This window comes from Sus scrofa, chromosome 3 (assembly GCF_054392235.1).
Source record: "Sus scrofa isolate SSC_HxYL_T2T_F1_AM1 chromosome 3, Sscrofa_HxYL_maternal_Yorkshire_Landrace_v2.0, whole genome shotgun sequence".
Lineage (NCBI taxonomy): Eukaryota > Metazoa > Chordata > Mammalia > Artiodactyla > Suidae > Sus > Sus scrofa.
Genome location: NC_139385.1, coordinates 109,131,445 through 109,146,489, shown reverse-complemented (window position 1 = coordinate 109,146,489; position 15,045 = coordinate 109,131,445). Strand labels below are relative to the sequence as shown.

Sequence of the window (15,045 nt, the reverse complement as noted above, 5' to 3'; positions counted from 1 at the left end):
ATATACTATAGAAAGGACAGAACTGTTCCTTCTGCAATATGCTCACTAATAAGTTGGAGGGTTAGAATATACTACTATCAAAAGACCAAAAACAAACAAAGAAAACCCCCGCTTTGATCCCATAGAGAAATACCTGTATGTAGAAAGGAATTCCAGCACTGCGTCTTGTAGCACAGAGTTTGGATGAAGCATCACTGCATTTAATTTCCTCTAAGACATTCCATAACCACTGTTCAGGGAGCTTTTGCAGGCTCACATTAGGGCATCTAGAAGACATATATAAAGCAAACATCTGGAATGGTCAGGTATCTAAAAGTAAAAGTCAACTATCGATATATATTCACACTGTTAGGAAGTTATAAATGTCCTTACATTTAGAGGGAAGGGAATAAAAATGCCTCACTTTCTCCTTTTCATCTACTTTCTTCTTTATAATGTGGGTCTTAGAATTGGAAGCTATTACAGCTTTCACTTCTTACAAAAGCATGCAGAATACGTCTTGTGTGCCAATAAGCTTTAATACCTAGGTTTGCACAATCAAAATGTTCTGAAGGTTAATCAAGTTTCACCAAAGCTCTATCTACATGCAAAACTCAAATTTCTAACAAGAACTAATCTTACAGTTTATTGTAAATTTTTATTCTACATTGATAGAGGTTATATATGTGTGTGTGTATATATATATATATTCAAAGAAAACACATCTTCAAGTATATTTCAGTAATCTTTTTAACTCTCTCAATGTGTGGCCTATCACAAATAAAATTTTCATTTGGATCCTGTGGAGAATTAATAAAGCAAATCATTTGGAAAGAGCCTTAAATGTTTTGAAGTTATTGGACATTACTGTTAGTGAGATTCTGTTCCATTACATTAAATGTTATTCTAGAATGCTTAAAAACATTTGACTTAGGGAGTTCCGTTGTGGCACAGCAGAAACAAATCCGACTAGGAACCATGAGGTTGCAGGTTCGATTCCTGGCCTCGCTCAGTGGGATGAGGATCAGGTGTTGCCGTGAGCTGTGGTGTAGGTCACAGATGTGGCTCGGATCTGGTGTTGCTGTGGCTGTGGCATAGTCAGGGACAATAGCTCCAATTAGACCCCTAGCCTGAGAACCTCCATATGCTGTGGGTGTGGCCCTAAAAGGATAAAAGACCAAAAAAAATTTTTTTGACTTATAAAATTTTTTTCGGGGAGTTTCCGTCATGGTGCAGTGGTTAACGAATCCAACTAGGAACCATGAATCCAACCATGAGGTTGTGGGTTCGATGCCTGGCCTTGCTCAGTGGGTTAACGATCCGGCATTGCCGTGAGCTGTGGTGTAGGTTGCAGACGCGGCTTGGATCCCGCATTGCTGTGGCTGTGATGTAGGCCGGCGGCTACAGCTCCGATTCGACCCCTAGCCTGGGAACCTCCATATGCCACAGGAGCAGCCCAAGAAATGGCAAAAAAAGACAAAAAAAAAAAAAAAATTTTTTTTTTCAACTTACATTCTACTAAATTATATAATATTTTCCTAAGAAACAGCATATTTAGTAGTAGCAGACACAACTATTTTAGGAAGATCATAATTGAACTAAAAATAATAAGAGAATAAAGAGATAAAAGTTCAAGGGAAAAACACTCTCTTTTTTAAGGTAACTGATCTCCAATTTGTAAAGAGAATTAGATCTCTTAGAAACACGTGTATTTTTTTTTTTTTTTGGCTTATTTTAGTTTGAGGTAGGATAGACAGCTTCAATTTCTGACTATAAACATTCCAAATAGCTACTAAAACTAGTTATTTATGTCTGGCATAGCACAAAATACATAAATAATATTACTTTGAAAGAGGCATTTTTACAAGTTTGATATGTTTTTTAGAAACATCATTTTAGCCACCAGTGTTACAATCAAATCTGCCCACTCCCAGCAGACTCTGTGATTCTAAGGTTTCCTTTCAGCATGGCTTAACATCCATCACCTCATTCCTGCTTCTTCCCACTTGGCTCCCTCAGCCACCCAAACCAGCCACCAACAGTCTGAACCACAGGATTAAAAGAGATTCAAAGGAAAAACAACCAAATGCAAAGTGTGAACCTTGTTTAGATTCCAACTTGAAAAAAGCACACGTAAAGAAGATATTTTCAAATAATAGAGAAATAAAGATATTTATGTATGTATTAGATACTATATGACACCAAGGAATTATTTATAGAATGTGCCAGTGGCACTGTGGACATGGAAGAACAGTGTCCATATTTTTTCAGAGATGCACACTGAAGTGCACAGTAGTGAAAATAACAAACCAGGGATGTATTTTAACACTTCAGCAAACAACAATGAACCAGATAGATGTAGCCAGTGTGGCAAAATTATGGTAACTGTTGAATCTGGGTGATGGATAAAGATGGTTCATTATTACATCTCTCTCCATATATACATGGGTGTATGTGTGTGTATCTTTGTGAAACTTTAATGTTTTATATAGCTTTATATATGTTTAAAATTTGTTTGAAAACTTTCATAATAAAAAAATCCATTAAAATGTTTGAATTTTTTATAATAGAAGTAATTCTCCCACACTTACAATTATAAGGACTGAAATTACTTCCCAATCACTGGGTTTGTATCTTTTAAAAATTATGATAAAATGGATCTGTTTCACAGAATAATTTCTCAAGTTTATTACTAACATCTTGCCAAGTTGGTATAATCCTTACACAGATGCCCAGTCAAAACCTGAAATTCAAATCCCTCAGGGCTGTTATTTAAGTGTTAACGATATAGTTATGATTATTGGCTTTTTTGCTCATTCTTCAATGTCTTTTAAGAATATTTGGGTTAATTTACACCACAATGGGTGAGTGGAGGGAAAAAAAAGAGAATTAAAGCAAAGTCATCTTTTCATGACCTAACCATTAAAGAAAAGGCTGGAGTCACAGAGGAGAAAAAAGGAAAAATTTCTTGATCTCACATTATCTGTGGATTTCATTTACTTTGATTTTCTTCCCCACCACAGGACCATGGGCAATGTAGGAAAAAACAAGAGGGGAAAAGGAACAGCAGGAGATAAGCGTTTTTTTTGTTTGTTTGTTTGTTTTTCCTATTTCCTTATTTTTCTATCAAGCGCACTGAAATACAAGTACAACGAATATTAGTTCACTAATGCTCCCACCTCAGCACAGTCAGTGAGCTTCTCCTGAGCCTCCCTGAGCTGGCACACAGAGGTTCGAGCAAAATCAACCAATCTGAGAAAGCAGGCAGGTCTGGAATCAGAGTGGGCCACCTCTGGAGTTCCCGTTGGGGCACAGCAGAAACAAACCCAACTAGGAACCATGAGGTTGCAGGTTCGATCCCTGTCCTTGCTCGGTGGGTTAAGGATCTGGCATTGCCGTGAGGTTGGTGTAGGTCACTGATGTCGTTCGGATCCTGCATTGCTGTGGCTGTGGTGTAGGCCAGCGGCTACAGCTCCAATTGGACCTCTAGCCTGGGAACCTTCATATGCCATGGGTGCCGCCCTAAAAAGCATTTAATAAAAAAAAAAAAAAAAAAAAAAAAAAGAATGGGTCACCTCCCAGACATCACCCTTCTTTACCTGAACTCACAGTGGCTCTTGACTGTTAACATACCTTGAGCTAACTCCTTTTCCATCTTAATTAAATCTTCCAGTTTGAAAGGCCCCCAATGTCCTAGTCCAAACCCTCGTACTACAATCTAACATGAAAAATCCTTCCAAATTTCTACAAAGACCTTCTGTTCCGATAAGGTTGTTCACTTGGCTGGTTCCTAGTCTAATATACACACCACACATACTACATATTCCCAACTAGGAATTTGCTTACGTCTCCATGCTCATTCCTACTCGTACATACTGGTGAAACCTCCTCCAAATACTGCATCTCACAAGGACCTTTCCTTTCTCGAAGGCTCTTAGAGTAACCACTGGGCACAAGATGCACAAGAGGTCAGTACAGTGCCATGGAGGGGGTGGAATTTGGGCTGGACTTAGAAGGATGTGTAGGCAGAATGGTGGAAGCCTACATATGTGGGGTTGAGGAAAGGGGCATTGAGATGGCGGAGGAAATAGCTTCAGTGAAGGCCCTAAAGACAATTCCCTAATTTAGATTCTTGGTTATTATAACTATGAACAGTTAACTAGGCCTACTTATTCCCCTGAGTGCTGCACACTAAGGCTAAACGCTTCTTGTTAATTTGGGAAACTTGAAAACAAAGGTCAGAATCATGTTCGATGAGGTCAAAGCTGGCAAAATGCCCTTGAAAGAGATCTCTCTGCCCATCACAAAGGATCTAGGAATGTCGGGAGCTCTGGGGAATGCCCAAGGCACCAGCTCCTACCATCTAGTCTAAACCTTCTTGGTCTGCTCTGGAATTCCCCAGGATCATACTAGCTTTCCTGCAGAATCTTTCAGTTATCGGGCTTCCAATTTGGACTCTGCCTTTGGACTCTATTCTGCTGATTCTCTTGCTTCCTAGATCTGGATCCCTCCCAAGCCAGTCCTGCCCTATAGCCATACAGAGCAAGGGGCCCAATAATAGAACTCCTACCTTTTTTACTAAAATAAAACATGATACATTTTAAACAAAATCCATTTACAAGTTTTGCTTAAATTATCACATTGAAAATATATCTGCTTGCCATTAAGAAAAGAATAATAAACATTTATCAAATGCCTATTATACATCAGACACAGCATTTAACATTAGGCTTTTCACACCTTATCTTACCTTGCAACACAAAAATCTGCAAGAAAGTATTATTTTCCCCAACTGACATATGAGGGAGTATATCACAGTGGTTAGGAAGACAGACAATGAAGCCAAGGTATTTAGTTCAGAATCCTTGCTCTGCCACCAGACGGCTGTGTGATCCAGGTCAAGTCTCTCTATTTCTCACTTTTCCCCTTTGTAAAATGAAAGCTATTGGGAGAATTAAATGAGTTTATTCTTGTAAAGTATTTAGTAAGTTCTTAAAAGTTATTTTCTAAAGGTATTATCTTTTATTATGAGAAAAGCAAGTTTTAAAGAGTTTCAATTTAACTTCTGATAGAGATGCAACAGCTATTTTTATCTTGACAAGACATAAACTGCCCCCACAATACATATTAATAATAACCAAAATACACAAATAGAATCCTAAAACTAACTAAGCCAAAAACCAAGATAATTTTATGGGTAAAATATAAAAGAAATGCAAAGCAGCAAATGTGCTGTATAAAAATTAATACACAGAAACCTCAATTAACTGGGAAGCCAGAAGGGGGAGCTCTCATGCCCTATCAAGATAGCAAAGCCTAAAGGAAGAAGAATGACTTCTTGCCTGGCAAGAGCTCAGCCAATGAGAGACTACCAAGCTCTGCCAATGAAAAGCCACTATACTTTGAACTCTCAACTCCTCCAACAGATTCTTTTTTACTATAGCCCTCTCAACTTCCTTTTCCCCCCTTTAAAAGAGTTCTTCTTCCCTTGCTAGGTCTGTGGGGGTGGAGAGGGTAGAGGGGGTGGAGGGAGGAAATGGGATATGTACACAGCTTGCCATGGTTGCAGACTCCAAACTGTAATTCTTTGTTGATCTGGAATAAGCCCATTTTTGATGGAGAAATAACTGGTAGTCTATTTGTTTCAGGTCAATAGCTGATAACAGAAATCTGCTAGGTCCAAACTCTAGAAGCAGCAATAATGGCCAGAAAGTCAGCTCCTGTGGATAACTTGCCTAAATCCCCAGAAATGGGGAATTTCAGTGGCTTTCTCTCCCATAAAAAGGTTGTAAAAGGGCTACTGCCACAGCTGCCTGAGTCTATACCACCAGGAAATGCCATGGCTCCAGGGAGACTCTGATTACTGATCTGTGATATCCCCAGTATCACTGTGGATGGAAGATCCAAAATGCCACCAGCCAATCTATTTCCTGTGATAGACAGGAATGAGCCTAGAGACAAAATATAAATGAGTAAGCCAAAAAGCCTCCCAATCATAGCCAGCAAACCAAAATTCAAAACACTGAAATAAGGTTTATATTAAGAAAGAAAATTTTAAAAAATCAATAATTAGAACATAAATTCACTCTAAATGAAGCTTTATTTTATGGAACAGTCTGACAAAAACCTTAAAATAATTGTTTAGAATATTCGAGAGCTAAATGAAGGAATAACTTCTATTCAAAAAACAGCAAGAAATTATGAAAATCAGGCAGTACTGAAGTAAGAATAGGCATATATGAAAATAAAGGCATTGGAAATATTGGTGATGAAAATACACTTTCAAAATTTCACCAAAAAGAAAAAAAAAAAAAAAAAAAAAAAAGGAGTTCTCTTGTGGCACAGCAGGCTAAGGATCCCATGTTGTCACTGCAGCAGCTCAGGTTGCTGGCAGAGCACAGGTTTGATCCCTGACCCAGTGCTTCCACATGCTGCAGGTGAGGCCAAAAACAAACAAAAAACAATTTTAAAAAATTCAAAGACAAGTTTCTTGTTGGTAATAATAAAAGACACAATATTGTCCAAGCACTGAAGAAAAGTAATTGTCAATTAGAATTCTATACCCAGCTAAACTACATTCAAAAGTGGAGGCCAAGATAAAAACAATCTGATACATACGAAGAATAAGTCTGGCTCCCAGAGACCTACATAAAAAGAAACCCTAAAGGACATACACTTCAGCAAAGTTAAGTAAACCCAGAGCAGTCACAATATAGTGCCTAGTATATATCTCAAACTTAACATGCTCCAAACTAAACTCTTGATCTTCCTCCATAAATCTACTCTGCCCAGTCTTCCCCATTCTAGTATATGAGTAACAAATCCTTTTGCTCAAATACCAAGTCTAATCTGTTACCGTATTCTGTCAATCTACTTTCAAATTACATTCAGAGTCAGATAACTTTTTTACTATCTCCACCACTCTTCAGACCATCACCATCACTTTCTTGAATTTCAAAAATACTGTAGCCTTCTAACTGGTCTTTCTGCTTTTACTATTAGTCTTTTCACAGCAGTCAAAACAATCTTTTAAAAGGCTAGATCATGATACTCTTCTATTCACAAACCCTCCAATGGCTCCCCATTTTACTCAGAGTTAGAGCCAAAGTCCTTTCTATGGCTTATAATATCTAGCCCTCATTACCTTTCTGACCTTATCTTCTGTAACTCTTTCCCTTACCCACTCCACTAACAAATGGCTTACTAGTTATTTGTTAAATATCCTAAATCTATGCCTCTCAGGACTTTTGACTTGACCTTTCTCTATGCCTGGAATGCTCTTTCTCCATTCATACAATTGTTGATTACAATGCTCATTATATTTTTCAATCTGTTTAAATCTTTCATACTAATTTTTTAATCTAGCAGAGAGAGACAGAGAGAAATCAAATAATTTACCCAAGATGATATAGCTAATAGGTGATAGACTAAGAATCAAAATGTAGACTGACACCAAAGCTCTTGCTTAATAAATTAAAGGCATTATTCAAGGTGGCTGTCTTAAATGCTCAGACGCACATTTGGCTTCATTTGATTCATGACAGATATTATCAACTCTCTTATTATGTGCTTCAGTGGATTTCATTTTTTTCACTTGGAAAAAAAGATCTATTAAGTACCTAGGAGTTGACTGGCACTATGTTGTGCCCTAGGAAAAAAGCAGTAGAATAAAAATTCCAAATTTTATATGATTCAGAAAGCAAGTTCCTGTGGCCAGAGTGTATTGTTTTTAAGGACTGCCTTCCTAATCATGTCTTAGTAAGGTTACCATTCAGACTGATTTCCATCCCTGAATACTACCAGCAGAGTGGGGGTTAAAGCAGTTTTGAAGCAAAACTGGTGATATGAATGGAATGCTAGCTAGAGAATTAAAATACCCTAGAAAATCCACTCGGCAGATAAGCTCTTTGTGGTTGACTTCAGGTAAACTGTGTCTCACTCATTTTGGAGGTATTCTAACTCCCTTAAACAACTGAGGACATTTATTACTGTTAGTAAACTGTTTTCTTACATGAACTGAATGACTCACTGCTGGCCTAAAGAAACCTTCACACACACCGTTAAACACAAAGCAACTGATTTCCTATTTTAAAGGTGAAATTTCACATTGCAAATGTGAAATACATTTAAAGCCAATATATGAAGCAAAAATGCCAGAAAATTATCAAAACTCAATTGCCAAGAAATTAATGATGTGTAATCTCAACTGAGTAAAGGTTAAGCCTCTGCCAACATCTTCATTTCCCAAGTAATAATTTACTTACCAAGTTGTAAATAAGGAAGCAAATCATTTCCCTTTCCCATAAACACACTTTCATTTTGTCAAGGTTAAGAGCAATTCCAAATGAAAACTCATTCAAATAAATACATTACTAGGTACAGAAAAATAAATGTCAATAAAAACAAGACTATCTATTTAATGATTGTTAATAAACTTTTACCTTATCATGGTTCCTTACTTCTCTTTCCTTATTTTTCATCATTTAAATAATTATAAATAACACAAGGTGGGGGGAAGGTTTTGTTTTTGGTACAAAACCAGGATTGGTCCCTAACCTTCATTCGGAATAAATGATGTGTATTTACTCAAGCTCAGCACCATCAGTCATCACCATCATAATCTGAATGAAGAGAGCTATAAACAATAATTTCAAAAATAACAAACACTTAGCCCTGCTACTCAGAATAACACACTTAGATTCCTAAAACACTACACATCACGTATCAGAGTGGATGATACACTGGCAACCAAGGGGGGAATGATTAGTTCTGGTCTAATTACAAAGCTGTAAGAATATTATTCCTTCATATAGATGAAAACAGAGGAAAGTGAAAAACATGTACCTTCTTACATTTTAAAAAAAAGAGGAGTCAGTGGTAAAAAAACCCAACTGGTATCCCTGAAGTAGCAGGTTCGATTCCTGGCCTCGCTCAGTGGGTTAAGCATCCAGCATTGCTGTGAGTTGTGGTGTAGGTCACAGATGCAGCTCGGATCCCACACTGCTGTGGCTGTGGTGTAGGCCAGCAGCTGCAGCTCCAATTCCAACTCCCAGCCTGAGAACTTCCATATGCCTCGGGTATGGCCCTAAAAAGACCAAAAAAAAAAAAAAAAAAAAGTGAGGTTTTCAGGGAAAGTAGAAGAAAGGTAATCTGATAATTTCAGAATCACCTCCAAACCTCTACCATATTAATGTTATTAGGAGGAATTCCACTTTTCTCACTCACCCAAGTCCAGCGTTTTGCAAAGCAAAGCTTCCTGTACCATAACAAATCAGACTATTGATTTTAAGCTGGCATTGGGGGAGAGGCTATACCTTTACACTTAGAACAGTAAGCCTTTTAGGTTTAAAAGAGAAAAATTATCCACAATGCAAAAAAAAAAAAAAAAAAAAGGTGTTTGCTTTCACAAGTTACAGGCTTTAAATACACCAAGCATGAGGTCTTACATCATCTACTGATGTTATTGAACAAACCAAGGTTCCACGTACAGGTGGAAAAAGAGTCAGGAGGAGGATAAAGGCAGTCTCGGGAGATAAATCATACTTTCTGGGAACAGAAACTTTCGTTCCAATTAGTTTATATTCACGTAATTTTTCATTTGTCCTAACCAGCCCTTTTCCCCCTTCCACGCAACTCTGTAACACACATATGCACTTTTTTGTTGATCATCTTAAAGTTACTTACTAGGGTCTACACATATTAATGTTTGTACAATTCCCAAGATACCTTGTATTTTTTTTATCCATCTGTTTGGAGACACTTTGGGAAAAAAAAAATTTCAGGGAGCACGAGATCCTGGCTCACAAAACCCTACATATTTGGACAACCTCTAGCATTCTGTTCTTTAAATACACCAAAGGCTTTTGCAATAATTGTTCCCTTGGAATATAATTGTTTCTCTTGGAAAGCTCTTCCCTCAGAAAGCTGCTGCTTCTTGTTATACAAGCCTTGACTTACTTTAGTATGAGAGGAAAGAGAATTTTCTTTACCACCAAACTTTATCACATCAAAATACATATTGCTTTATTACAGTTTGTTATTTACTAGATGGCCTTTAAAATATAAACTCCATGGACAGCACATGGGAACTATATCCAATCTCTTGTGATAGAACATGATAGAATACAAGAAAAAGAATGTAAACATGTATGACTGGGTTACTTTCCTGCACAGTAGAAATTGACACAACACTGTAAATCAAATATACTTTAATTAAAAAAATTTTAATAAATAGAAAAAAAGAAAAGCTACACTTACCAAAAAAAAAATAAAGAAAGAAAGAAAGAAAGAAAGAAAAAATGAAAATCATTCAACTATGATGTTGAGATCACTATGAGAAGTTTGGAATTTATCTTCCCAGGCATTTTTATAAATACATACAAATGTACATCAATAAAAAATAAAATATGAACTTCATGATATTAGGGACACACTCTGTCCTATCCACTTCCTTATTCCCAGTACCCAGAACAAGGCCTGGCATCCCAATAGGGAGCTAATTGAATATCTGTTGGGTAAAGGAACAATTTAGGACTTAACCAACTCCATTAAGTGCACCATTCTACAAACTGGGCTGACAAAGTAAGAGGGTATAGTAACTGGAAAAGAAAGGGATAAACAGCAGTGCTTTCCAGTGACAAAGGGATGCCACCATTAGAGCTTGCGGGTGGTTCAAGTCCTTAGCTTCCTCCAACAGGTAGGAACACACTCAGAGTCTGCACATACCAAGGTCACAGCACTGAGAGGAAGATATTTTCTACTGAAATTTCCAATCAAAACCAACTCTGGGAGTTCCCATCCTGGCGCAGTGGTTAACGAATCCCACTAGGAACCATGAGGTTGAGGGTTCCATCCCTGCCCTTGCTCAGTGGGTTAAGGATCCGGCGTTGCCGTGAGCTGTGGTGTAGGTTGCAGATGCGGCTCGGATCCCGCGTTGATGTGGCTCTGGCGTAGGCCGGCAGCTACAGCTCTGATTAGACCCCTAGCCTGGGAACCTCCATATGCCTCAGGAGAGGCCCTAGAAAAGGCAAAAGGACAAAAAAACAAAAAAACCCAACTCTGTTAGCCTAAATACTACCCCAAGAGATCATTTTTTCCCCCCAGTATTCAAGAACAGAACGAAGGATAGAGTTCAAAACCCAGCAGAGGGTTCAGGTTTGTGGAAAGTGTTATTTAAATGAGGTTTGTACCTGTGTGAACGTAGGATAGGAACTATGTTTCAAATGACCAATGTTTCCGAATTCTAACACATATAACATTCAATCCCAGATTATAACCATTCCCTTCTCTCTAAAGGCTCTTCAGGAGACCACGCCCGTGCCTTTGATTATTTCCTTTGTGTGGATGTCTCTCAAATACATACCTCTAGTAAGGATGACCAACGTCCCTGTCTGCCCGGGACAGAAGGGTTTCCCAGGATGCTGTATTAGACATTTTTAGGGCTAAAACATCGGAGCCGTCCCAGATCACCCTGTCTCCTACTCCGATCCCTCCCCCAATCTCCTGACCTGTATTTCCAACTGTCTGCTATGCCACTAGGCAGCCTCTAACACCACCTCAAACTCAGCACAGGTAAAGTATTATCCTGCCTCCCATCGGGCCCTTCCTCTTGCCTTGCTTGTTTCATTAATGTGTTAATCACTCTTCCCACAACCTGGGCAGACAGCTCAGTGAGTGGACTTTTTTCCTGGTCTTCCATTTCTGCCTTGTAAAGCATCCAAATTATTTCTCTAAAACCAAAGATGAAAATTCTAAGCGAGAAGTGCCTCTAAGAATAAGAACCATGTTTTACCAGTACGTCAGCCTCTATAATGTCCACCTATCACAATTTCTTACATAAAGCAGGTGATCAATATACCTTTGTTGAATTGCTTATTCCCGATGCAGAATGAAGTTCAGAAAAACGAGTTGGATTCTAGTGCTGGCTCTGTCACCAACTAGTGGTGACTATGGACAAATCACTTGATTTTTCAATGCCCAAGAGTGAAAATAAAATCATTGTAAAAATGCTCTGGGAGTTCCCCTGTGGCACAGTGAGTTAAGGATCTGGCACTGACACCGCAGCAGCTCAAGTCACTTGCTATGGTGCAGGTTTGAGTCCCTGACCTGGGAACTTCCACATACCTCAGGCCAAAAAAAAAACAAAACCAAAACCAAATGCTCTGAAATTCAATGAGATATTAGTACTGGGTGACTATTCCAAATGGAGAAAACAATGACCCTAAATTATATAAGTACCCAAAGCTCCTGATGAAACTGTCTGAAAAACACCTCATCATGGCCCCACACAGGCCACAGCCCCCTGTTCGGGTCTTCACATGCCTCTCTTAGTTCTACGGAGTTAAATGTTTCAAACTTAGGTCCTAATAATTGTCTCTAGGTTAACAGAAACTCTAGCTTGCCACATCATACTCTTAATGGTCAAATGGAGCATCTGGCACACAGTAGCTGTTTAAGAAATCGTTTGTTGAATGAATAAGGACCAACTGGTGTGCACATCGGCTGCTGCACATTCATCAGCTGGCACAGCTGCTGCCTGCTCCTTCAGGGAGGCAGATAATTGAAACACTAGGTGTAGAAAAGAAGGGCTGAAATCTGAAGGCTCATCCCTGGTATAAGCACTGGGCCTAGAAAAACACAATAACAGCCTAACCTGGAGGGCCAACTATTCAATGAACTTTCTGTCTACTCCCCAGCAAGGCAAGATTACTTCATAAGGAAGTGATTTCAAAACTCTAGAGTTGCTGGTGTTTATGATAATGAAGGAATTGAGAGGTAAAAATGGAACCACGCAAGGCTCTCAAGAACAATGCGGCAGACACTAGTTGTTTGTTTTGGTTCCTCAGCACACAATCCAGGGTCAGCCAGGAAAAGGCAAAGAAAGGTCCTTGGGCCAAGCAGCCCATGGCTCGCCCTGCCAGCCCCATGCACGCACCAACCACAGGCATGGGGAATGCTAGGCTGCTTGTGCCTCTCCCCTGAAAGAGCGGACATCCTCTTTGTCTGAAGGCTCTTTTTGCTTCACTCCAGTGTCAAATTAATACAAACTACGCATTGTCTTCAGTCTCTGAGTATATGGAAAAATTGTAACTTTCTTACAAAGGATTCAAGGTTCTTCAAAAGCAACATTCATTAAATGTTATTAATCCACAAAACTCCTAAGACATTGGTTTACCAGTTCTAAAAGAAGGTTACTACAAACGTATTCAATTTACCTCAATCTTTCATACCCGAAATCCACACTTTCCGAAACTAGACAGCAGCATTGTACACCGAGCAGAAGCCTCAGAACTAAAAGAGGCCTCAGAAGGCCAATTCTCGTATTTAACCAAAGAGGACAGAGCAGCCTAGAGAGGTTACATGGCTTCTCTAGTGTCATCAGAGCTGGTGGGTGGAACTGGGTCAGCTTTAACTCACACCTCAATATTCTTTACACTCCATGAGAGAGGGGGTTAAGGATAGGGATGCAGGAGGAAACAGACCACTGCGATTGTCCCTTTCAGCACAGTCAAGAAATAGTAGGGGAAAAAAATTTTTAAGGCTGACAGGAAAGAGGCAGGGGAGTTTTGTTTTGTTTTGTTTGTTTGTTTATTTGGTTTGATTTTTCTATGCTAAGTGCTATTGCCTGAGTCCCTACCTAAAATAAAAGAATTGCCACAGGCCAGGCCATGGCTGGTGTTTAGGTCTTTGTGAAGATCACTGAAGCAAATGATTGTTCTATAACCGGATTAGTCCAATTTCGATCCACAAAGCTATCTCACTGGTAGTGGGTAAGTATTCTAAGATAAGCATAAAACCCAGACTGAAATCAAATTACATATGCTGTATACCCGACTAATTGGTCATTAGACTATTTTGTGCCAATAAATTAGGTTCCCTGACTACAGAGTGGCTTTCCAATGGCTTCGTCCACCCACCTAAGTATGGTAACACAGAGCTATTTTTGTTGTTGCTGAGTTCTGATTAGTTATATTACTATTGTTAATTGAGAAATGTTACCTTCATTTCCTCAAACTCTTTCAGTATGGTTATGTTTCCTTACATAGAAATTTTTCCAAGCTCCTATTATTTCCTAAGTTAAATTCTCCACTCCATTCATTCTTTGGTCAAGTATTGTGTTTATTATTTTAAGGTTCATGTTTATTATTTCAATTAAACTAAACAGTGACAGATGTGCAGAAAGGTTGTGTGCATGTGCAGGCACATTTTTAAAAGGGAACATAGCCCTGAAGCATGGAGAAATTTTAAGCCTGAAAAAAACGACTTGCCCAAATGAGATCCAGTGAGGAAGCTACATATCAACAGAAGCCATCTTAACCTCCTTCACCACTATCAAATATTGTTGAGGTTTACTGCAGGCTAAAACATCAGGGGGTTATTTTGAAGCCTCAGCTGCAGGCACAGGCAATAATAACAATGATCAAATCTAAATTGAATTACCAATCAGAAAGCCACGGGGAGAAGGGCAAGATATGGTGGATTTAAAAAAGTGGTTAGAAGGATGTAACAAATTGTTCGTTCTCTTAATATTTAATATAATCCTTCTCTGAGATCAAGCAGAAAAAGATTGACATTAAAAACTCTGAGACTTTACTAACGAAGTCGAGAAAGAAGTTACTAAACACAAGATGCCTCGGTAGTTGAGTCTAAATGACTCAGTATTATTATGAGGACTTTAAAAATGAGTATTCAAAGTTCCAGAAGGTAATATCTTACTCAGCTATGGAGGGGCTTAAACAGAAAAATCCAAGGGTCATAAACCAAAGACACAACAAAGATCTAGATTTTAAACATTAAGGCATTCTAGTTTTAATCCCTTTAATCCACTGTAGAAATGGGAAATTTAAAAGATTTTTCTCTACAGGAAGTGTTAATATGGCTTCCCAGAGTGACTGATCATTTAGTTCTTCTTTTTTTTTCTTTCTGGGCCGCTCCTACGGCATATGGAATTTCCTGGGCCAGGGATCGAATCCAAGCCTTCATTGACCCACTGCACCACAGCGGGAACTCTGGCTATTCTTAATTATTAATATTTCAAATAAAATTCATAGGATACTCAGAAATAAA

At 38.6% G+C, this 15,045-nt stretch overlaps 1 protein-coding gene across 10 annotated transcripts in view; it reads right to left on the bottom strand.

Moving 5' to 3' along the window:
- THADA (THADA armadillo repeat containing) overlaps positions 1-15,045 on the bottom strand; it is a 324,726-nt gene that overhangs the window by 244,939 nt on the left and 64,742 nt on the right. For 9 of the 10 annotated variants that reach the window (XR_014842042.1, XR_014842043.1, XR_014842044.1 and 6 more), the window contains one exon: positions 134-266. Coding sequence is in view for 4 of the 10 variants with exons in the window: in XM_085019406.1 (XP_084875532.1) it covers positions 134-266 (133 nt within the window). In the remaining 6 variants the exon portion in view is untranslated. Of the gene's footprint in view, positions 1-133; positions 267-4,729; positions 6,304-15,045 lie in introns of those variants that run through there. The other variant, XM_085019410.1, reaches the window with a different exon arrangement.